Raw genomic sequence first — 26543 nt, forward strand, 5'->3', positions numbered from 1 at the left:
GCGTTTTCCATGGTGTCTATTTACATGTTGATAAATGGTATTTCAGGCATGGGTGTATAGATTTTTTTTTTATCAATGTCAATTCGGTAATATAAAATGCAATTGTTGGTGATGAAGTTGCATAAAAAAAGTAATACTGGAAATCTTTCATGTGACTAACTGATAAAATTGAATATTTTTCTGAATGCGTGTAATTATTTGTTGATTAGTTTCAGGAAATGCTAATGTTTTTTTCTGTATTGCTAATTTTACCCTTATTTTTCCTTTCTCCACTCATAAAAATGAACTCCTTTTTTTCATTGCTTTTTAAAAAATTAATATAATAATTATAATATAAATTTAATAAATTAATAATTATATCGCTCATGGACTGCAATAGTGGTACAACTCAAAAAACCCGCGTTTTGGACTAAGAACAGGTGCAAGTATGAAAATACACATTATTTTCAGCAGCAATGCTAGCACAACTCATAATTCAACTTGAAGGTAATCAACGTTTAAGCAAACGAACGCATTTCTTATGCATTTTGCTTAGCAATGAAAACTTTAAACCCACTTATCTCATAACATGATTTTTTGAGTTATATATATATATATATATATATATATATATATATATACAGGGTTATTCATAATTCCCTCCGGGGTTTCGAATCGTTATAGTAAAAAAACGAAGACGAATATGGCAATAAAGAACAAATGAAATTATTCCGAAAGTATTCAAGTTTTAATTTAAGCAGTTGCCGGTAGATGGCAGTAACATGTACCACTGAAGCCAGTTGTAGCAAAGATAAATGACGTTTACAGGCGGAGGGAATTATGAATAACCCATATATATATCGCTTATTAATTATATATTAATAATTACAATATAAAATTAATATTAAAAAATATATAAATAATTGCCTTTTTTTTTTTTTTTTCAAATGTTCAATTGCAATTTTTAGTCTGATCTGGAGAATTTTTCCCCATCTAAAATGAGGAGCATGTAAAATGAAATCGTTATTAGAGAGATAAGAAGAGTTATTATTCACATAATGTTCATACATAGTTGTAATGCAATGGTCGTAAAGGTGTTATTCTCATCATCATCTTAAAAAGGTGTTATTTTGTTTTCCTTTCAGAATTGGGAATTGCTAGTACTCAATACCCTGAAATGGGACTTATCCGCAATAACACCTTTCGACTTCGTCAGCCACATACTCAGGAGACTACGAGTGGTACAACGTGAAGAAGTCATAAAACGACATGCGCACACATTTATAGGAATATGTACAACCGGTGAGTAATATGTTTTTTCTTCCTTCCTCCCTCCTCACATTTTATCTCTTTTTATAGATTATGTAAGTCGGCAATATCAAATTCTCAATGTATGCGCCGAAAATAGCAAACCCGTAACATGTTATAACGTGTTCAAATCAAAAATTTTAGCTTTGTTTTGAATTTGCCATGGCTCATAACGTTACATTAATTCCAATGCATTTTTCTAAAAACCGATTTTAAAAAAAGTAAAGTGTCAGAAAAAATTGCTACACACAAGTACAATATTCATTTATAATGCACAAATATTTATACACTTTTTTAAAAGATGAATGGAGAAAAAAAGAATAAATACATTTAGTCGAAACTTTTAATTTTATTTTACTGCTTGGAATAGAATCACGTGAAAGTAGTTTTAATTCAATAAATAAAATGGTGTAGAATTATTTGAAAACTAGACACGTCTGGTGAGTGAACGGGAAAATGGGACTGTTACTAATAGGAATCTTTATTTGTCATTTTGTGTGTAAATTTATATTTAATGATTTATTTCCGTGGATACCTTATTGCTCAATGGTTACACCCATGAATAAAATCTCAAACCGTTTGAAACTTGGCATCAATTATTTGGTTTTGTTATCCTAACTGCTGTAACTTAAAAGGTTGTGCAAGTTTCAATGTAAGCATTTATAATTTTCAGGTTTGATATTTTTTTGTTTAATCCTATCGTTGATTTATGAGCTAGTGTGGGTGGAACGGTGAACGTGGTATTAAAATAATCGTTATTAATGATCCAAAGAATAAATATGATACAAGAATCATGATACTTCAATTTAAGTATTATAAAGTGAGCAACGTTTGCATATTTCGCGGCAAAACGTATATTTGTTTATTATACATTTGAATAGTTTGGGCGAGTTTTCATATTTTTTTTAATCAAAAATGTTGAGATCAGTGGCCTTCTTAACTATGCTCAACGTCTAAGATTGGCCGAGTACTCTGACTAAGATATACTACTTTAATTTAGCTGCCGAACCAATATTTGGGAACTGATTCTCACTTACAATTCAGATTTAGTGTGGAATTGGGAGATGTTTTAATTTAGCTGCCGAACCAATATTTGGGAACTGATTCTCACTTACAGTTCAGATTTAGTGTGGAATTGGGCGATGTTTTAATTTAGCTTCCGAACCAATGTTTGGGAACTAATTCTCACTTACAGTTCAGATTTAGTGTGGAATTGGGTGATGTTTTAATTTAGCTTCCGAACCAATATTTGGGAACTGATTCTCACTTTCAGTTCAGATTTAGTGTGGAATTGGGTGATGTTTTAATTTAGCTTCCGAACCAATATTTGGGAACTGATTCTCACTTACAGTTCAGATTTAGTGTGGAATTGTATGATGTTTTAATTTAGCTTCCGAACCAATATTTGGGAACTGATTCTCACTTACAATTCAGATTTAGTGTGGAATTGGGAGATGTAACGTTACGTTAGGGTAAAACTCCAGTTGGATTATTAATTATTTAACGAATATGAAACAAAACGTTTGATACTTGTCAATTTGAATATCCATTACGAATAATAGCACGAGATTAATGCGTTTTTATCTTTCTCAAAAATTGTTCAGTACAAAGCATACATCTAAATGTTAAAATTATTTCAAACGGTGCTTTAAAAAATTACTTTTGATCAATAGCGAAAAATTATTGATGTCAAAAACTGCTAAACCTTGAAAACCAGTTGTTCATTTCGAATATCTTGCTCTACTGCATTCAGTTTCAAAGTCATTATATATACTTATTAACTAGTGTGAACTTGCAGACCTGCCAACTTTAGTTCTTTCCGAGGAAGTATATCCTAAGTTGGTAGGTAACGAAAGACTGAAATGCAATTTTAGATGGATGAATTTAATTTTTCGCAATTGCTATGGCTTACGCTCATTTTCGTTTCTGTAACTTGCTTTAATATTTGTATATTGGTTTATTTGCATTTAGTGATTGAGACAAAATCATGTTAAATTTATAAATCCAAGAAGATCCATTTCCACTTTAAATATACTAATGAAATAACGCGGGTAATCCATAGCTATGAACTTGGGATGATTCTGCATCAAATTGTTTGTTTGTTTTCTAGTGGATCCTTTAAAAAATGCGCTGTTAATGATGATTGCAACTATCCCTTCAAACAAATAACGTAGTCGCATAACCGGTCCCCAGAATTTGTCGGCATCCATTGATTGTGCTAAGTCAGGTCCTCAGAGCGGTAGAAAATAACTAGACAGTTACCAACCACCAACCTAGTCTGGCACTCCAAATTACTAACGTCCTTACATCCGGCTATGGATGAGGAAAGACCTACCGGCCCCCATCTTACTGACCCCCACTCATCTGTGTCTCATTTATTTCTATGCTATTTTTATTATCTTCATACAGGAGTAGGAGGAAGAGGAAAGCGATTTTTTTTCTTCTTTACTCGCCCTCCCTCCGTGTTTCTCACGATCTCGCAGATCACATTCCTGGCGATTGAGGGTGGGCGTGGTTTTTGAGAAATTTTTAAGAAATCACAACTCCACCTTTGTCACGAGGGGGGCTTCTGATTGGCTGGACTTATTTTTTCAATGGGTGTGGTTTCGGGTTTCTTTCATTAATGTGCTCACTTCATAGACGGATTTGTGAATGCCGCTGTTTTTTAGCAGTTTTCTGCTAATTATTGTTCTTTGGAATATACCTTCCCTTCTTACTTCTTATATCCTGCTTACTGGAATATTGATGAAGTGCTGCTCTTCAAGCTTGAAATGATTTGTTGAAATAGTTGAGTGTCATTTATTTGTCTTAAATTGAGATTTTTTTTTTTTCATTTTCTTTCTGTATCTATTCAGTGTCAAGTACCGTTTTGTTTTAATTGCATTCAATTTGTTTACCACATATTTATCATTTTGCTCTCAAATATATCTGGTGTGATTAAGTATATTTAATTTAAACATAGACTTGAAACAAGTTCTTAGAAAAAATAATTAGTTTTTATTGTCCATTAAAAAAAAATTTATCTCTTAATTTGATAGATAATAACAATGTGAAGTAGGTTCTTATTTATAGTATATAATCGCAACAAGGTATGAATATAGTGGCTTAGGTCTTAGTGCTGGCATTTTTCGTCAAGAATGTAACCTAAAACCACTAACAACAAAAATAAAAAAGCATAAATAAAATGATTTACATCATATGCTGTGGTATGTAAGACCTGATTTATTTTATTTATTTCTGAAGAGCGATTTGTTTCAAACGCAGCAGCATCGGTGCTATAAACAAGTAACCTTATCAATGCCAAGGTACACTAGATTGTATAATTGTTAAACTTGGGATAACGCCTTTCTGATAGAAACATTCGAACGAGGCAAACGAAGGTTTTTAAAGCTGTGAGATATCGCCAAAAAGGTAACAAGACAATGTAATATTGTCTAAATATCAACTCAACAAGTGTCAGAAGACCAAACTGAACTAATTAATATATGCTGGAAAGGTTTCAAAACGGGGGCGAGGGTTCCATAAGACTGCTGGGCATGACAATATTTAAGAATCTCTAAAATACCACTAACTCGAAGGTTTTAACAACTCGTACCCACCCTCGGGTAAATCTCTGAATTTTTTTTTTTTTTTTTAATTGCTAGTTTAAAATTTTTTTGACGATTGAGTAGGCGCGCAACAAATGACGATACGGAAATATCCCCAAATTATATTCACTTAAAACTATCTGGAGTTCACAAAGATTACTAAAGTCATGTTTATTATGTGCAACATTTCCCAATTATAATTACCTTTTCAAGTCTTAAGGAGCTCAGAAGTTTTCCCCCTTTTTTTTTCTTCTGCTCATCTCATCAAATAAATCTCACTGATTATTCATCTAGTTATCAGTGCGGCTCTATCTGAAACGTCCACTTTCATTTACCTTTTGAAGCGTAAATCTGCGAAAAAAGATTCACGCATCCATCTTTTTTTACCTCTTGAAATATTATCCGCAATAGATACCCTACAAGGTGGTCTTAAAAAAAGTGTTGTTTTAAGGGGAAACAGTTCTTCAAGAGAAAATATAAATGCCTGCTTGTTGACTGAACTTCTACAGGTTCTTCTTAAATACCAAGATGTGATAGAGATCTTTGTTGAACGATAAACAATAAGGTATGCCGCTCCTACGGAGAAGTTTTTTTTTTTTTTTTTTTTTTTTNGAATTTTTTTTTTTTTTTTTTTATATTCTTCTATCACCTCTTCAAGTCTGATGGCAGTGACATCTTTCTAACCGATAAGGGAGTCATTTTTTTTTCTTCTTTTCTTTCAAGTGCTTTGAGATTTATGAATGAAAGAATTTTTAGAGAAATAGAGTTGAAAAAATTTAGTTGCTGGTGCATGATTTCAGGTGAATATTCATTTTTTTTTTTGTTGAGATTTTACATAAAATACTGACTAAAAAATTCGTTGAATGAAAAGGGAAACAGTAATTCTTTAATACAGCACTGCGATGATTGATATGGTATGCTACGCTCAGAGAAAATTAGCTCAGCAGTGTACCAAAGCATCAGTACCTTGAATCATAGTACCGACTAAAATTTGCTGCAATAATTTTTTGATCAGAGTTGATCCTTATTATTGCGAAATCAAATTTGACAAGGGTTAACATTAATTAATCGTGGTTAAAACTGGTACCCTATCAGGGTTTCACCCTCCGTCTGATGTTACCACCTTGTCGTGGTGAGTGAATGATACATTTGACTGATATTATAGTTCAGTGCACCCCAAAATTTAGTACAATGTAGTCGTTGTGTGTAAAACAATAGTAAAAGTTTGAAAGAGATTTTTCCTGTTAGTGAATGAAAAAATAAAATTTATGCTATTATAAAATTTTCTCAACTCTCAATTTTAACTCTTTTGGCGCATGTAACTTGTTTTTACCAATATCCTTTTCGGATTACGAACATTTTAATACTTAACACGATATATTCTCTTGTATTTTTAAATAACCGCTACAATTCTGTGAACCTTAAAAAAAAAAAAAAGAAATTATGAAATTATTAAAAATTAACTTGATGTACTTCGTAAATCTATTCCAGAAACTTAAAAAAATATTAAAGAAACCTTATAGTAAGAGCTCCTCTGATGGAAATCTCAAATCCTTTTACTAAATGAGAAAATTAACTGTGCATTTAAAAAAAATATATTAATTTTTTGTTCTTTCTGTGTTTGTTGTCTTAATTTACAGTATCTGTAAGTCTTTAACACTTTTCAAAAAGTGATTATCTGTACCCTCTAAGCTCTTCATTAAACCAAATCGATTTTATTTTCCGTTTTCTAGAGTTCTATGCAGTGTTTTCATTTGGGAAATACCTCCTTACGTTTGCAGACAATTCCAGATCATGCCAGAATGACAATATTGGAAGAGAAGGGGGGTTGGGGTTAAAGAAATACACACTTGTTTAGTTCAATGTCCCCTTCCCCTCACCAATACGCCGCCGGCTGTCTGGCTCCCAAGTTCCGCCCACACACTTTGCGCCTACACTTACATTCCCAATCACATACTTCCTTAATATTTGTTTCTTTCTTTGTAATAAGCGCACATTGTTAACACAATGCCCCCTGCGGACTAATATAGGTAAATATAAATTTACTTTAGAAGTCACTGCCCTGCTGTCTGTAGAAGTAAGCGCAAAAATTTCCACCGGAAGTGATTTACTTCCGCAAGCAAATGATAAGTTTACAAACATAATAATGTTTAAGGTGCTGTTCTCAGTTGTTTCAGAAGTCAGTTGGCAAATATGTGTAATAATGCTGTAACGTTTTCTTGTGATTAAAAGCTTTTTATTATGCATTATTATTTCATCGGTCGTTTTTTTCATCGCCTGGAAAATATACCTAACATACACTGAAATGCATTTTTTTTTTATTTTAAATTGCACTTATCACAGTTTTATAAATAGTGCTTTTAATAGATTAAATTGCGTATTAATGCTAATACAATCCATTAAAGTAAAAAATGCATTATTGCATAATTTATTTGCGTATTATGTAATGATTTTTCCAATTACGTAGTTGAAAAATTAAGTGCAATAGCTTAAAATATACTCTTATCATTTATGCGTTAATTACTGCAATTAGGGTCAAGGTTTAATACAAGCGCATTTGATTCCTATTTATTCCAATTCAAGTTAGAATTTTTTTAAACGAGTACGAAATTGAAATTTCTAATATGTTTTATGGCTTTCTTACATTCCATAGGCAATATCATTTCGAGTGAAAAAGTTGGTGCTTAAAAAAAATCTTGTTTGAAATTTCATCGCACCAGCGTCGTTCGGCTTCATTTGATGTTAAGAATTCATTGTTTATACTGCTCGCTACAAAGCTGTGTGTGTCTATATGATAATATGTTTTTCTTCCTTTCGCTGCAGAAAACATATTAGTTCTAGATACTTTTTCCACCAAATCCTTTGAATATTGAATTTCAACATTGGATAACTACAAAAAAAAAATCGTTTGAACATTGCCGCCATTTTTTTTGCGTTTGTATTTCAAATGATTTGTGCGACAAGTTTCAATGAAAACATTGTTCGTTTGTCGGTTTTTAAATAATTAAGTTCAACGATAACAGGTGCTGCAATTTTCAAATGAAGTTAAATGAATATACAGATTATGTAAATGAAAAAAAAAATACTATGCCTACTTTTGATAATTAAGGTCATAAGTCGCAGACCATTTAACTGGTTAATTCTCTTAAGAGAAATAACATCTAATATGACACATAGTACCCATTTGAAAGTCTTGTAGTTTTAAATTATTTTAAAAGAAACCAGCTTATTATACCTTGTTGTCCATCTTAGACCGTAAATACCGGTCTCTGTAAATTATCTTAAAAGAAAATAAATTTTTTTTATGCCTAATGGTTTTTTTCATATGAGACGTTTACTATTTTATAAGAGATCAACTTAAAAGCATTTTGTAATATGTGTATGTATAATCGTAGTTTTTTTCTTAATTATTAATAGAGTTTTTATTAATGTCGTCAATGTTTCATCCTTTTTTTTTTTCATTATTATGATGTTTCATTATGATGTTCATTATACATGAATGTTTCTGACGATACTAAATGTCTTATCTACCTTTTATCGAATAAATCGTTTATTTATTGGCCTTTTTCCGTTCCGTATTTAACGTAGGAAATAAGAAATTTCCGTTCACCAACTATTTTGTCACATTAAATCAAACTAATGGAACCGTTTTTTAATTTTCATTTCTAAGTAATAAAGATCCGGCATAATGATCCCACTTCCGGAACCGTGACTTCATCTCAGGTATTCGGTCATTTAACGGTCGGTATTACAATGTAATAGGGGGGGGGGTTATATCATCTAGTTTTTCCACTAATACATAAATAAAGATTATATTGTACTCGACGATGGATCCCACTCCCTTCTATGTACAGTCATCGTGTATCAAAACAGCTGAAGTTGCTGTGTAGTGCATAGTGACCCCAAAGGCGGCTGTGCAAAGTGCAACTGTAACTCTTTCGAAATTCCGAGTAATTCACTTCCTGGACAGAAACCATAATATCCATCTGTTTACAAATGCCATGCGTCTGGCGTCGTGTTGGCTGCTTCTTTTGCATTCTATTTCATTTAATAAATGCTTCCTTTCCTTCTTTAAATCGCCAAACGAATTCTGGCATGCGACCCGTTGACAGATAAATAGCGCCTGGTGTTACCAGAAACGTAAACTTTAAATGCAAATTTCTTTTTTTTTTTCTCCTTATATTTATGCAGGCCATATGGTTTTTCAGAGCAACTGTTTTATTTTTTATTCAGGGCATTAATCTATTTAGAAGGGTTTTTTCCTTTTTTAATTGCAAGCGATTTTATTTGCTTTCTTATCTTCAAATTTAAAAAAAAAAAAAATCAGTTTCATTATTTTTTTTTTTTTTTTTCTTTTCGAAAAGTAACCGTATTGATATATATCTTAATTTGATTTCGTTTTGTTAAGTAAGTCGGAAGAAGTTGTTTAGATAAACATCTTAGCAATTTTAAAAATTAATAGTTAATCGAGATAGTTTAGTATTATTAACTTAGGAAGATCGAGCTTGTTTACAGCTACATCAAAATGTTCTCAAATGTTAATTATAATATAGACATTTATCTGTTTTTAACCGGATGAGCATATCTTATTGATGTTAGCCCGAGTTTAATTTTGTCTCTCACGTTCTGACCTTGGCCTGTATAACGTTTTATCTCTTAATTTCTCAGTTCAGAATGGTCTAAACGAAGTCGTCTGAGAAATTAACATGTGGTGCTGCCATCTGCCGGACTAACGAGAAACTTCGTACAAAATAATATAGTAGTTACATGAATTTTATAAAATTTAAAAAAGTTTTCCTCTTTTTATTAATTTGCATGCGCAGTATAAACTTTATTTTTATTTTTTGGTACTATATCGAACTAGTTAAAAGAGAATGAATGAAGACTCAATTTAAATGGAATAAAACACTGTCTTGTGTGGCAATAAAAGGTGGGTGGCATTCTTAGAAAACATGAGTTGCGTATGAATTCTTTTCGACTCTCACGGTGTCACCTATCGTCCCCTACCACCCTATTTTACTTTTTCAGGGTCGAAACCCATGTCTGATTCAGCTGTGCCACCTGCTGCTCCCGCACGAGGGGAGAGCTAGGAGGGGGGGGGGAGAATTTTTTTTTCATTCACTACTGATTTCATTCATAGATTTTGATCCGCAATGTAATCCCCCCTTTTCTATTCCAGGTTTGTATTTAAATAAGAGAGTAATGTCTTGGAATATCTTATTCTATATCTTACAAAATTTTTCACACACCACAATAAAGAGATTGGTTTTTAAAATAATATTTTTTGTTTTTTACCAAATAATATATATATCCTACGTATTATATAATTATTTTTAAATTCGTGTTGAAAGTTAAAATTACTTTAATGGTTTCTTTCATTTTTTTTACATCAGAAATGATTCTACATGGGCATACAGCTTCTATGGAGGGTTTTTACGATTTAAACATAAAATAAAAATATAAAACAATTTATCTTTCATTTTTTATAAAAATAGATGAATAAAACTTTCTAATTTAAAAGGAATAAATGCGCTTCAGTTTCCGAAATGGTGTGGGTTGCTAGCCATAATAGTTTCGTCGAAATTGATTGGATTAAATCAATCTCGTTTGTTTTTCAGAACCGTTCTAACATCAACACATTCACACCGTCAAATCAAACATTTCGGTCAATGATCAGTTGGGAAAAGAAAACAAATACAAAAACTCGGGTTTAAAAATTAAAAAAAAACAGCTGAGACTCTTCACCATCGGATGTCACGCTCACATAATATTCATTGATCAGTTTTTCGCCTCCCCCATGTGCCCTAATAAAAATCCCAAAGAGCTTTCTTTACTGGGAAAGTCTGAGTCTGTGTCCAGCTTTGCAAACATAGATTGCACGATGATCCCTCCTTCGATTCCATGAAGTTCAACGCCTCACAGCGACGAGAAAACCCACGCATGCACTCTCTCTCTCTCACTGTTTTGATACATTGTATCACATTCTCTCTTTGTCACGTGAATTTTACAGGATGCTCTGCCCCTCTTTCCTCTTCTCCATTTTTATTGTTTTCGCATCATGCAATGATGCCTTGTTAATTATAGTGTCTTAAAATCGATTTCGAGAACAATGCTGTTCGTCACACCGGAGTATACTGGTGAAGTGTTTTTATTTTGTTCGGCACTTTTTCAAGCTTCTGAAAATGTTTTAATTTTCCCCCAAATTTTATCGAAATTTCAATAAATAAAGAATATTTTAGGTTTAAAAAAATATAATTTTTTTTCATTGTTTGTCACGGAAGAGAAAATTATTATAGGATTCATTTTCACAGAAGAGGATATTAGTTTACGTGATGTGGTTTATGTTTTTTATATTTGGCACTTATTCTCATTTCCTGAAAAAAAAATAGTCTTAATTTTTCCGAAACTTTATAGAAAGTTCTCTTAATAAAGAATATTTTCCGTTAAAAATTCTAAAATGCTTTAAAATCTGTTGCTAAAAAATTACATTGGAGAATATTAGTTTTTAAATGAGGTTTTTGAATTGTTTTAACTTTCTCGATTCTTTTTTCTCTTTTTAACAAAAACTTTTTACAAGAATATTTTAGGTTTTAAAAATTATTTTGAAAAGTTAGTTTTTAATTCAACCAACTGAAGTAATTTTATTTCTCTAAATACTATTTATTCTATTTCTGGTGTAGATTTTGACTATGAAAAATTTCTTTGCAGTTTAAAAAAATTTCCCTGTTCACTATGTTGTACCTAGAAAACTTTTATTTTGCAATGATACTTATGTACTAATGCACTAGGTCGTCAAAGTAAGAGCAAAAGGATTAAGTAAATAAAAAATTAAGAATCAAAAATGATTTTTGTGAATATATTACTAGATTTAAAAATAAATAAATAAATAAAATGTTGGATTCTGAACACTCAGAGGTTAACCTGATAATATAGTTATGTTTGTATATTATATCAAGGCAAAGTTATCGAATGAAAATGTATGCTAATCCTTACGTTTTGAAACTGAGTTGTCTTTTGACGCTTGAATTGAATTGGATATGAAATCAGTAGGGAACCGATTATCCGGAACGGTCGGGACCATCGCTATTCCGGATAACTGATTTTTTCGGTTTTCTGAATCGCTACAAAAAGCCGTTTTTTTATTGTTAAACCTAACTAAAAAAAAATACATTTGGAAATAATCTTAAAAATAAGAAAAAACGATGAAGTAATACATTAATGATTATTTCCAAAATGATGGTAAGGTAAACATCTTTAAAAAAAGAAAGAAAAATCGTAAAATCTCACGAGGAAAAAAATTTTTTTTAAAAAAATGGCGAGAAAATGTATCGAATTTTGTTCCGGTTTTCTGATTTCCGGATAACGGGTTCTGTACTGTATCTTCTACATTTAGCTCAGATTTAATCTTAAAATTCAATATTATTCCATTTTGCAAGAAAATGAATTTTTTATTTTACAAGCAGTAGGTTTTTTTTTCTTAAAGCGCAGCATTCTTATGTCACGTTCAATTTATGACTTCCTCTGCTTGTTTTTTAATGCTGGTGGTGTGAACGCACCGAATAAATTAGTTCTGGCGTTCGCTTTGTGTCTCTTTTTCATCTGACCCCATCCTGGGTGGGCATTTTAAAGTCGTAAATTAGATAAAAAGAATGAACCTCGATCATTTCATTAGTGTTCGATATTGATTAAGCGGCGAAAGAACCTTTTCATATGCCTCGAATTTATCTTTTTACATCCAAGATCTGGCAAATTTATATCCCCGACTTACAGTCTTATCAGTGTGTTCAAGAGGTTCTCTGTTTGAAGAGTATCAGTAAAGAGTTACTTTGGAATGCCTACAAATTGATACATTTTAGCAGTTTTTCTGGTTATGCGCATGTTGTGAGTCCTGATAAGGATAATTGTGATCCGCTAATTGGCAATCGTCTAGCTCCTGATAATTTTATTTACTCAAATGATGTTACATAAACCTTGTTTAGTCCTTTGGGATGTTTCAGTTAAAAACGGTTTTAATTATGTTTATATTGTAAGTTAAAGTAACATTAAGTATTATTGTGTATTAATATTCTACGACTTGGAGAAGTTTTTAACAACTAAATTTCAGGGTTCCCACAGGTACAGGGAAAACCTGGAATCATCAGGGAATTTTATTTTGACTTTTAAAAGCAGGGAACAGTTAGGAAAAGTTTTTTTTTTCCTTCTTTTTTACGAAAACCTGGAAAATTTCAATAGTTTTTTTTTGGTCTGTCGTTTAAAATGGTCACTTCTTTGAAAAAGTGGCCACTGTTAAAAATGCTGCAACTAACCACTGGACAGTAGGCTGGCCATAACATACTATAAAGCTTCTGGAATAAGCAGATATTTGGTCGTCGTTCCAGAATGTACTGCTTTAAAAAAAATAATAAAACCGCCAGCAATTATTGTCGAGAAGTATATCTTAAATGTCTTACATTTCGTGTTGAAGTCAATCAATCTCCAAATGAATTCTTTTACGCAAAATGTCGGCCATTGTTTTTACACTCCCCTGTTACTAATGTAAAGGTCAAATATGTATGTGTTACCTCTTTCATTAAAGCACCAAAGAATGATGGGAACTTGTGTGGAAAACATGTATGAAAAAACTGCCTATCCTCTCTTTAACAATTACCCCTTTTCCTGTGTGTCTAGCTGACCTTCAGGTACACTTCTCAGGCATTTTGAGCACTTCTCAAGGACAACAGCTCGTTTTTGCCGCCATCGCTTTCTCAGTGGGAGCAGTTTTTGGGCACTGAAAATGGGGACTCGGAATTCTTTAGGGTGGAAGGTAGAGGGACCAAATATGTAATAGGAGATGTGTTTTTGTTTGGTGCGGTGTAGAAATTCATAAATATTCGGCGTTGAAAATAAAAGCTTACCAGGTATTTTTGATAAAATAGAGATATCTTCGAGTTTTTATTTGGTGTGGTGTAGATTCATGGAGTAGAGATTTTGCGTTGAAAATAAAAGCTTACTAGGTATTTTTGGAATTTTTGATAGAATAGAGAAATCTTCGTGTTTTCATTTGGTGTGGTGTAGAGATAGAGATTCATGGTGTGGAGATTCTGCGTTGAAATAAAAGCTTAATACAGGGTGCGTAGCGTTTGTAAAAAGTACTTAAAGGTGCTTTTTGGGAGATTTCATTTTTAAAAGCTTTTAAAGGTGCTTTTTTTCAGCTGGCGTTTTTAAAAAGTGCCTTTTTTCACGTATAATTTTTTTTTCCTTCAGTGATATCTGGCGGATCCCCTGCATTTCACGAAAAATGGGGTGTTTTCTACGTAATCATTCACACGGACTTCATGTCGTACCCACGTTATGACTTGCGCATGCGTGCACACTCGAAACTGAAACCCGAGTGCTCCAAATCGGATCGAGTCAGATCCTTATTAAATGTTTTTCTTTTTAATTTATAATTTTATTCTTGTTTATTTTATTTTACTTCTAACACTTTTTTGATGTAGGGGGTAAGGGTACTTTTGTTCTGAGTTCAGAGTCAAGTTGAATTCACTCGGTGATGTGGGAAAGTACCTACTGATTGTTTCGATTTACGTCCGTTTCTTTTTGAGTTTTTTTTTTTTAATGCTAAAACTGTTCATAAAAAGTTTTTGTTTTTCAATAATATCATTGATTCAATATGAATTTTTTGAGTGCTTGAAAATTTTTGTAAAGTGCTTGAAAGTTTTTTGATTCAAAGATTTGGCTACGCACCCTGTAATAGATATTTTTGGAATTTTTGATAAAATAGAGATATCTTCGTGTTTTTATTTGGTGTGGTGTAGAGATTCATGGTGTTGAGATTCTGCGTTGTAAATAAAAGCTAACTACGTATTTTTGATAAAATAAAGATATCTTCTTATTTTTGTAGTAGTTTTTAAAGCAGATTATAAAGTTAATAATTAATTTTAGCTAATGATTAGAAGAACTTTTGACAAAGCGTAAAGGGGAAAAAAATGAATTCATATTCATTTTTCCCTCTACAGGCCGTGATCACATCAGACGATTCTTCTTCTACGATCCTCGGTCTCATATATGAGAGGAGCCTTTCCAACTCCAGAGACCCATAATCACACGTACGTACTCTATGATATCTCAAAAATCATCTTTGATAAATTAAAAAAAAAAAAACTTTCGAAACCCTATCAACTTGTTCGCGAAACACCATTTGGGATCTTCTGCTCTATGCAATTAATAGCCCCTACTTTTTCTTTTCTTACTCTCATAATTTTTGTTTTCATTCATAAAAGTGAAAACTTACTATCGTGTGTAGGGAAGCTGAGAAATATTCACTGGACCGCGACCACTGAATGGTAAATAATGACCGGAACTAAACTAGAATGAGATGAAATGATAAGGATTATTATTAGAAGTATCACGCTAAGAAAGCTATGTGAGTTATTAAATAACCATTGTGGGACACCCTCTATTCAGTAATTAATTATTTTTTACTACAACTATTTTTTTTTCTATTTAAAATTGCGAAATGCTTGAAGGTACGTAATGTACCGCAAATCCTAAATAATAATAATGTACTACGTTAAATCTTAATATTTCTTAATCAAACAATTATCGTCTGCATTCCTTCAAACAGTTATCACATCCAAGAGCACATTATTGCATTTTTAATTCTCAATTATATTTAAGATAATTAAAAAGTGCATTGTAATATTTAATAATTTAAAAAAAAGCGAAATCAATTACTGGGAGAAGTTGGTCAGATATTACTCAATATATAACACCGTTGTCAATAGGTTCATGTTAAACCTAACCTTACATATCATTCATACTTAGGCCGGGATAGTCTGGTTGGTAGGGCGCTGGACCCATGTCCAAGAATTCGTGGGTTCGTTCCCCGCCGGCCGAAGACTCCACGTGTAGTAAATGGTGACTGATGCACGTTAAATTTGTCGAGTCGCTTAGTCCTCCATGTTCCCATAACAAATCAGAACCTCTGGGGGTACTTACTGATCCAGGAGTTTCCTTGTCTTCTGGATTGGGTTCAAAATTACAAGGCTACCGAGTTGAACATTAGTAGTTGTTTAACCCAAAATAGGGTCAGCTGTTCAACGACGGATATAATAGCATTTGTACTTGACTTGCATTTTTAACTTGAAAACCTAAATGCGTAGATCGTTTGGGTAAGTAATATTAAAATGATTTGTATATATTATGCATAGACTATTTGAGTTATTTCCGTAGCAACACTTTTCTGAATTAATATTGAAATTGCCATGAAAGGATCAATTATGCACTTAAAAGCGAATAGAATGAACGTATCATAAATAAAACTAAATCTACTACCGCTCACGTAATTAAGTACGTAACTACCTATTTTGAACTATTAAACTGTCTCAGCTATGCGGATGACCTTCGCTTCGAATGAATGAAATATTTTGTCCACATTTTCATTCTCCAGGCCACCTGTGCGGCGGGTTGCCCAGCCCTGGTATCGCTGTCAGTGTCGCAGACAGGGTTGAATCCCCGCCTCTAGACGCTCTTGTCTGAGCTATGAGTTTCCGGCCTTATGGATAAAAGCGAGCAGAATGATGGTTGAAAAATTAATGCATATGCGTTGACGTTACCACTTGTATTAAGATGTCACGTTATAATATCATTCATTGCACGCCCACTTACTTCGATTTTCCTGTGAAAAAAAAAGAAGTTAAGAGATAAGACAAGAAAGATACACTTTTTTAAAACTGCTGCACCCGTTTTATTGATTTGTTTTTATTTAAATTAGAGATAACGTAGGGCGTAATAAAAAAGCTTAGTTAAATGTCTATTTTTTTAATTTAAAAAAAAAGTTGAAAAGTATTTTAAAAGTAAGTTGCTTCTGTACTTGATATCAATACACGCTGGCTGAACCACGGGGGGTCAGGGGATAAAGCGCTCGCCTTCCAATGAGGTAACTCGGTTAGAATCCCAGTTATAGATTGGCTGGTTAATTCTGCTTCCAACTAACACTTACGTAAATTATCCTCATACGTGCATACGTAAATTATCCTCAGTGGTAGACGGATCATGGGCTAGAATCGCCTTGCCGTCGGGCTAACCATGGGAATTTTCGTGGTTTTTCTCTCCGTGTAAAGTTAATGCTTGTTAGTACCATATAAAAGTCTTCCACGATGGCTAATTTGTCCCAATGCTTGATCCATGGGTTCCCTCTTCTGGGTTAGGTTCAAAATTACTGGCCTACGGAGTTAACATTGATTTGATAGTCATAAATTCAAAATTGGGTCGGTTGTTCAACACCGGTTGTAAAGTAAAATAAAATAAAATGCGCATCAAATAAGAAAAAATTTTACGCTTCATTCCTGAATCAGTTTACGGTTCTTAAACTTGCCATACATGCTTGAAATAATCATAAAGTACTTAATAAATGCTTGAATTTCAGAAATAAAAAGTTGCTGTTCTCTACAAATCAAAAATAATAATCAAAAAAGAAAAACCCAGCTACCTCGAATTTTAAAAGTTTTTCAATTTTTTCCCCTTTTAAAAAAAGCAATGTCAGTCAGAGTCACACGTTGTAAAATCTAAGAAAACATGAGCTTGTTACATTCTTAATATTGAAACAAAATTATCTAATTTTACTAAAAGCTCAATCCCGAAAAATCCTTTTTGCGTATAAAAACTAATTTAAATACATTAATTAAAAATGTCTCAGATCATCACATTTACTAAATCTATCCCTACATCACTTAAAAAACGTGAAGATAGATTATTCAAAACTTTGCCTTGAAAGAGGGGAGAAAGATGCTCCGTTACCATAGTAACTGCATCTCAGTAGGTCGGTAGGACGCAGAGGATATCCCGTCTGTCCTCTAGCCAATGAGAGTTCATAACCCTCTCATCACATGGGATCCCGCATTCCTACCGGCGGGCGGGAAACTCGATATTACAGGGACGCCTACGCCAAAAGTAAAATAAAACAAAAAGTTTTTCTTCTTTTTTCTTCCATTCAATTTTTTTGCATCCGTACTTAAATATATTCTCCAAGGAGGTATTTCTTAATGCACTTTTTGTTAGTCTGTGTTTAAAAAGCTCCTCCCCTGTGCTCTTTCAGGGACGTTTGATTATTGTCGGCGGATGTTTCTACATTTAATTCGCTCTGAGAATCATTCGAATTGATCAGTAGTATGCCGATATAATTAAATATAATTATTTTTCGTTTCATCTTTTACGCGTGTGTGAAATTATTTTCTTTCTTCCTTTTTTATATCTTTTTTCATAGTTCATTTTAATTTTATAGTATTTTTCGTTTCATAATTCATGTGTGTGAAGTTATTTTCTTTCTTTCTTTTTCTATCTTTTTTCATAGTTCAATAGTTAGTTTTTATAACGTTTTTTTTTTCCCTACTTTTACTGCCCTTTCTCTCTTTTAAATGGAGATTGATTATATATGAGGAATTTATAAAAGTAAAAGCATACTTTTAATATAAACCTTAGAAGTTTATAAAAAAAAAATTTTTAACTATGAAAGTAAGCAAAATAGAACTAACGATTGAAAAAGCTACGAAGATAATAATTAACGTTTAGTGATAAGAAAAGAGCAATTGATGTTTATTGATCAGAATCTTTCGATTAAATTAAAAATATTTTTATTAATTAAATTGAGAACATTATGCTTAGAATGTCGATGAGCGTAAGAAAGCTGCTGACCTAACTTTTGACAATAGAAAACTGCCTTATTTAAAAATTTAACCGAATAAATTGATGTTCTTCTAAACAGCTACGAATATGGTAATTGACTTTTAGCAATAGGAACTTGTTAATTGACTTCTTCATGTAATTGAGAATGCAGAATTTCTATAACATTAAGAAAGATGTTACCAAACCTTTTTTTTTTTTCTTTCTTTTCTTAGAAAGCTATCTAAAATAGTAGAATAAATTAGTACTCTTATTCTTAAGATGATCATAACATTTTCTTAAACGCAAAAATTTAAGTGTTTCCAAAATCTTACTTAGTACTCACTTAACGCAGTAAAAGTTAATCAAAATAGATAATACTTGATAACTGAATTTGATCCTCAACAATTTTTAAATTATCCTTTTACCTCTTATATGATACTATTTTATGAACAGTTATTAATATAAGTTTTATATCCGCTTATTATACATTTACTAAAAATGTATGCCTTAACAGACAATAAGGATTTAATCCAAAAATTGTTCTTTTACCTTTCGATAACCTCTGCACTCTGCTGAGCATACGAAAGCTGCAGTTTAGCGGAGGAAGATCAAAGATTTTTTTTTAAATTGCAAATTAAACTCTATTTAAACTTGTTTTCAAAGATATTTTGTAGAATGTATTATTCTTAAATTATTGCCTTGTAGTCCACCCACATCCTTTTGAAATTTATTTATATAATGTCTTTGTTTCCGCTTTATCTATTTATTTTGTACTTCATGTCTCGATTTCAAAACGCCCGCTTACGTGAAATAAAAAAACTATTTTTTATCTGTCCCCTCCTTTTTTATTCTTATTTTCTTCCTTTTCTCGCGAAGCATACCTGACAGGTAAGGTGTGTGGGCCTGCTGATCTCTTTTAGGGTCCTGGGAAATGGACGACCTTGGCACTTCAACAAGCCGGGCACTTCGCCAAGTTTTACCTTTTAATCTTTCAGTTTCTCTTTGTCGGACTTGTTCATATATACCTGTCAATGCGATTGTAAATTATCTTCACGGTTATGGGTTATTTAATGGTTAAATCGCTTAATTGGCATCGTTAATGAAGTCAGAAGTTCTACTCGATTTACACGAGCTTTTTGTGTCCTTGATTCTTGGATCATAAAGTAGTACACACTATGTTAAGTGAACTTTTCAAATAGATATACGAAAATTGACATTGTACTGAACATTTTTTTTTTCTTTTGGAAAACGCTGCATTTAAAAAAATAACTTAATGTTCGTTGCGTGAAGCTGATTATTATGTAATTTTAAAACCAGATCGTTAGATAATGTGACGTAACATGTGTAACAACGCAGTAGGTTTGAGTCAAGCTTTTCGACTATGACTAAGCTCAACAATCGCTGTTCTAAAAGCTTCTACCTATTGCTTTTTGGAAGCTAATCATACTTCCAGCTGTAACTAAACTGGCCTTATTTTTTTAATTATCTTAAAAGCTGTGAAGCATTACGACTGTTAAAGATAACGGGGAAATGGGGTGTAAGTCCGTTATTACCGTTTTTAAAATAAGTGTTTGTTTCGTAATAATTGCTGGGTTCCGTATAGCTAAATTAATCCTTACACTCCGTGAATACTGATCGATACTAACTCTGTAATTTACTTCAATTCTTCAAATTCAAAACAATTAAAAAAACGCACATAATCGGTACAGAACAATAAAATAATTTACTTTGTACAATTTGTAGCAATTGGGTTTTTATCATTTCGTCAATTGTCCTAAACAATAACATTTATCACATCCATTGTCTGCTACTCCTCAGTGTCAAAGGGTTAAAGAGACAAATGCTCGGAATACAAAAGATTTCGCCTGGAGTTAAACTGAGCATTTAAAGTATACTCCTAGGGACATACATCTATCTACTGAGATCGCAAAATCAAGCATCCATAAAATCGCTGATTACTTCTGTCCGTCCTGCTGAACTGAGTCCTAGAGATTTTCCTTAGGAATTAGCGGAGTTTTTTCCCATCCAAAGTCCGTGAATTGCAACAAAAGCCGGAATAAATAATTACGGCCGACATTTCTGGTCATGCACGGAATCATTTTTTGACTACGCATCGCTGAGTTAATTGCCGTGGCGATTAAAAGAAAGAGGGCTTGTGAGATGGCAGGAATTTCTCTCACGTCTTCTCCGATTTTGGCGATGTTTTATTGTCGAACCTCCGCTCTTCGGGAAACAAAAGATTTTTATTAGTGTGGGAAACAACATGTGATGTTTTGATTGTTGTTCACAATTGTTATGGTTGTTGTATAGTGGGTTCGTTTTCATTGAAATATCTCGGCTTCGTTTGCGCTTTAATTTGGAAGACAACGTTGGTGTTAAAATAATAATAATAATTACTATTTTTTGTACGGGATGATTATAATTCCAGTTAGTTTCTACTTTTTTTTAATATATATTTATCTGATTTTTTACGGGAAGGGGGGTGTAAAATTTTTAACCCATATTAATATAAATTCTCTACTTCCCTCCCCCAAAAAATAGATTTTTACATTCTGAAGCTTTTGTGATGATTTAAGTTTTGAAATGTTCTGTTAAATCGTTCTTCAGTAATTCTAATAAAAATGAAAAATCGTCCTTAATGAGATCCCATATAATAATTATCCTAATTGTCAGAATGTTATCAAATCTCTAAGTTAAATTTACTCATAGTACAGTGACGATCAACTACGTAAGTAATATTTTTTAATGATCAAAACATTGACTGTTTAAAAAAGTGTTAACATTTCAAATCATTATTTGATTTCAAATCATACTTATAAAACTAATTTTCTTTTTAGATGTTAAATTTGCAATGTATCCTCCCTCTATGATTGCTGCCGCTAGTTTAGGAGCTGCTATCCAAGGTCTTTCATCTCGAATAGAACAAAAATGGTCTTCAGCGACAGAACTGTTGTCAAGCCTCAATGAAATAACAGGCATTGATGTGGTACGTATGAACCTTCCAGTCTCATAATAACATGTTGTTCTAAATATTAACGATCATTTAAAGAGAGGGAAAAAAAACAATTAAATAAAACAAGAGGAAATAAAACTTGCTGCGTTTTGCTTAGGAAACTAGGTTTAGTTATCCCCAATTTTCAAAATAAGTTATAACGTTCGTGTACAAATGACATTGATTACTGAATAAAGCAACAAAATATTGTTTTTCAAAATAACTACTATATGCAGCAAGAGTATAGTGCAGTTTTGAGTACAAACGTGACAGACAACCCTCAAAATGAATGATGGTCTGTGCTCTCAGGACCACTAGAATTTTGCACTCAGGACCACTAGAATGGTGGTCCTGAGCACACAGACCACCATTCATTTTGACTCAGATCGACCACAATAAAATGTATTATCAGCAGTTCCCCAGGCCTGCATTCAGTTTGAAAAGGATGGTAGTCTGTGTTGTTCACAAAGCGAATTTCATCATAATTTTGAACAAACACATTCTCTGTATTGTAATTTTACATTTAAATTGAATCTTTGCTTATAAACTTTTTCGAAATAAAGTCTTAGACATATAAACAAACCAGTGGAAAAGTGTAGGAACCAGCAATATTATTTAAATTTTTCTTAAGTTCTACCCCTTATGCTGTTGTAAATATTTGAGTTGGAATGGTCTGGCATCATGCTTCAGTAAATGGTGTTTTTTAGTTTTCCCAATCATCAGCATGATCTGGTGAATACAGTAACAATTTTTGAATTTTGATGAAAAAATGTTTGGTTCCCTCAGCAGAAGGCAGCAAATCATACATTTCTATCTTCTTCCAAATCAATTTTTTAAAACATACGTGCTATTGTTTTTGAAAATATTTAGATCCTAATGTGCCTTTATATTTTTTTAGGATTGCCTGAGGTCGTGCTGGGAGCAAATCGAAGAATGTATAGTCAGTCATATAGCAGCCGCCACACACCCTCTTACCTCATCTCTCCCTGGCAGTCATAAATTGGCAGAACAGCAAAAGAATCCTCTTAAAAGTGAAATTGTTGATGGGGATGAAAATGTGCCTTTCTAGAAAAAACTCTTTTCTTTAGTCAATTTCTGTATTAATGGAAGAAATAAATGGTTGTTCCAATCCCATTTTTTGTTTGTTTAAGGAGAGTGGAAAACGAGAATAATTCTGAAGAATTGAACTAATGAAAGGACTTGTCACTTATAGCTAGTCATAAAACTGACTGATTGGGAAGATTGAGTCAATATTGAATGTTCCAAATCTTTAAATGTAAGCTTTTGCTTTGAAGTACTCCGGCGAAAGACAATTTTGGTTGTTATGTATGAAGTACAGTGATTTATTCTGGTCATTGCATCTGCATTCTCCATTACTAAAATGATTTGACTAACATAACACGTTTTGTTAATATTATGGTTTTATTTTTAATGAAAAAGTTTAATTATTTCTTCAAATACCTTAAAAAAATAATTTCTTTTTTGTCTTTTCTGCATTTATTTCTGTTTGTAAATGAAACAATTAAATCCTAAATAATTAAACTAATGAGCTAGTCATTCGAACCATACATTATAAAATAGAAATAATAACATATATCTCATAACTTCATAACATATATCAAATAATAACATATAAAAATAATAACATTTATGTCAAAGAAATTGCAATAGCTTAATTGAAACACATTTTTATTAAATGTAACATTTACAATTTTGGAAGTTCTATGGTAATACAGTAGGGAACCGATTATCCGGAGCGATCGGGACCATCGCTATTCCGGATAACTGATTTTTCCGGTTTTCTGAATCGCTACAAAAAGCCATTTTTTTTATTGTTAAACTCAACTAGAAAAAAAATAGGAAATAATCTTTAAAAAAAGAAAAAACGATGAAGTAATACAGTAATGATTATTTCTAAAGTGATGGTCGGTAAACATCTTTCAAAAAAGAAAGAAAAAAATCCTAAAATCTTATGAGGAAATTTTTTTTTTTTTTTTTAAATGGCGGAAAAATTTATCGAATTTTGTTCCGGTTTTTTGGTTTTCCGGATAACGGGTTCTGTACTGTATGTTGAAAATAAGTGACTTTATAAATATATTGTTACCTAGGGTTAAAGAAATTAAGATTTTTCCACTGTTAAATTAGTTGAAACATAGTTAGAAAATTGAACATGTACTTTGGAAATATGCTTTGCAATGACCAGAGATGATTGTATAGTTGTTTTAAACAGTAGTTTTCTTCATTCCATTCAAACTGGAGTGATTTGTATTCCATTTTACGTGGACCAAACAGGGAAGCTTAAAAGTTGTTTGTGCGTACAGGAAAATTTGTGATGATTTCACTGTTTATTTTTTATAACTACGTAAAAATTAAAAAGCAATTTTAAAAACTGCAAAGAAATATTTGTATATAATAAGAAAAATGCATTTGTTAACAATGCAGTTTTATTATACCAATCTGTTTTTTTTTTATATATATTTTTATAGTCAATGTACAAGTTATTTGTTAGCACCTTTTATAACTAGCATTTTTATTAAAAACTTTGAACATTGTTAATATGTGCCTATTGCATTTAAATTTTTATACCATCTGTTGTAGTTAGTCATTGAAGTATGCACCTGTTGTGCTATTGCATATCATAATTTTGACATTTTTACATTTCAAACATTGCATTTTCATAATAATGGTACAAAAAACTCTCGCCATATCCACTTGTTTTCTTGAGTAATTTTAAATGTCAATTCACATTTTTACATTTTAAAACTCTACATATTCATAATGGTACAAAAACATTTGCTTTCCAACATGTTTTCTTAAATAATTTTAAATTTAAGTAGAAATTTTATTATAATTCACATTTTTACATTTTAAATCTTTGCATTTTCATAATAGTACAAAAACCTTCGCCATACCACTCGTTTTCTTTAACAATTATAAATGTAGCTAACAATTTTATTGTTATCCACATTCTTACATTTTAAATGCATTTTTCACCTTGGCACAAAAGCAATAGCCATACCACTTATAAATAAAGTTCATATTATACAGCAATTTTATGTTAATTTTCCTTTCTATATTTTAAAAATTTGCATTTATTGTGGTACAGTTGTTTGTTTTATCTCTTTTAATAATTTTAAGTTAAAATAAATTTTAATGGTCCAAAATTATTTGTTGTATGGAATTGTTTCTGAAAAAATATTTTGAAACTTGGAATTTTAATAATGGTATAGAAATATTTGCATTTGCATATCCCTTGTTTCTTAATTAATTTTAAGTTTTAACTCAAGTTTTTTTGTGTAAATACTCAATCTAAATGTTTATTTTTGTTACCAATTCTGAATGGCTACAAAATGTAAAAATTTTTTTTAAATATATCGATAAGAAAAGATGTTAATTTAATGTGTTCCTATGAAATAACATAAGCTCAATGTAAACCTTTTAAAATTGAGACTAATCTATTCTATTAAAGACTGATTTTCTAATTGTATGATTCACACAAATTTTCTTTTTTTTATCTAGTCTTATTCTATTGTTTGAGCCTAGTTGATAGTTAAAATGGTTGCAAAATTTCATTGATTCCATTAGTCATCTAAAAACTTTAGAATGAAGTTTTTTTTTTTTTTTTTTAAATAAGAGAAGCATTTATATAATTTGCACATTCAAAATATTTTAGCCATGATTTTATTTAATTTTTTTTCTTCTAAATGTTACTGTTATTTATATTATTAATAGTGTACTATTATCTGCTGTTACAGTTTATTATTTTTTTCCCTTACAAGACGTATTGTCATGTTAATTAATACTTATGAACATGATTAGTACGAAATTCTACGAAGTATTCTAAATTGAAAAAAAAAAATTTTAAAGCAATGTTATATGAAGAGTTACAATAGAACTTTCGATTAATAATAATTTTATCATTAATATTGTAATTAATTTTAAAATTAATGATGTTGGGAAGTCAGGGATAAATGAAAGTTCCTAAATAAATCATACTTTTATCATAAACTATATTTTTAATGGTGCTTATCTACATGTTGAAAAAGAGCATTTTAGTAAATTTCTTCAGGTAATTAAGATTGCTCCAGTTTTCTCACAAATTACTTGCTTTCTAAAAACCTTAAATTCGTATGTATATAAAATTAAAAATGATCTTTGGATATTCTGTGCTTTTGAAATTTGCGATAATATTCGAGCTTCAAGGAAAAAAGTGACGAAAAAAATATATTATTGACCGGAGGGACTAAAATCATTACATTTATTTATTATTATTTGAAATTAATTTATTATCGACTTTTGTGTTTTCTGAAAAAAAAAATTTAGTACAGATGATTGCATATTTGGTTTACATGTATGAAACATACAAATTTAGTATGTGTTTAGACCATTATATATGAATATTTATATTTATTTATTTTTTTTACCTCCTTATCAACCCTCCTTCAGGGAGCAAAAGAAACCTAATTATAAGTTAAGCTGTTAAAAATATTCCTTTTATATACTACCTCAGAATGAGAATATAGAATTGTGTTTTTCTTTTGGGATTGCAATTAATTGAAAACGAATTTGTATGTCAAACTCCTAGCAGCACTTGTGCTCATAGTCTCTTAATGTTAGAGACTGAAAATGTTGTCATAAAATTATCAATATTTGAGTGAAATAAAAATGGGATCTTATATGTCTTTTTTACGTAAATACTGGCAATATTTTATTGTTTTTTGTCATGTATATTACATTTGTATTGGTATGCTTGTGACATCAGTTTAAAAACACTGGTATCTGTTAGTTGTTTACAAGACTTTACACAAGTGCAAATAAAATATTTTAAAATTTCATTTTTTCTTCTTTCTTTTTCTATATACATATATGTATACATAATTTAACTTCATTATTTATTAACTAATAACTTTATTTTTTAATTAAGTTATTATTAAAAAATTTATTAATGACTTAATAAATTTTTAATAACTTTTTACTTGTGCATTATCAAGGACTTTATCTCGTAAGAGGACGCTATACTGCCAGAAAAAGTTTTC

General features: G+C 31.3%; 1 protein-coding gene across 1 annotated transcript in view; it reads left to right on the forward strand.

The window, feature by feature from the left end:
* The window catches only part of LOC107457517 (G1/S-specific cyclin-D2), a 40720-nt gene extending 14378 nt beyond the window's left edge, over window positions 1-26342 (forward strand). Inside the window, exons 3-5 of the mRNA XM_016075681.3 lie at window positions 1125-1281; window positions 21353-21501; window positions 22406-26342. Of these exons, the coding sequence (XP_015931167.1) occupies window positions 1125-1281; window positions 21353-21501; window positions 22406-22576 (477 nt within the window). The 3' untranslated portion in view covers window positions 22577-26342. The remainder of the gene's footprint in view (window positions 1-1124; window positions 1282-21352; window positions 21502-22405) is intronic.
* Window positions 26343-26543: the final 201 nt, after the last annotated feature.

Source organism: Parasteatoda tepidariorum, chromosome 10, assembly GCF_043381705.1.
Source record: "Parasteatoda tepidariorum isolate YZ-2023 chromosome 10, CAS_Ptep_4.0, whole genome shotgun sequence".
Classification (NCBI taxonomy): domain Eukaryota; kingdom Metazoa; phylum Arthropoda; class Arachnida; order Araneae; family Theridiidae; genus Parasteatoda; species Parasteatoda tepidariorum.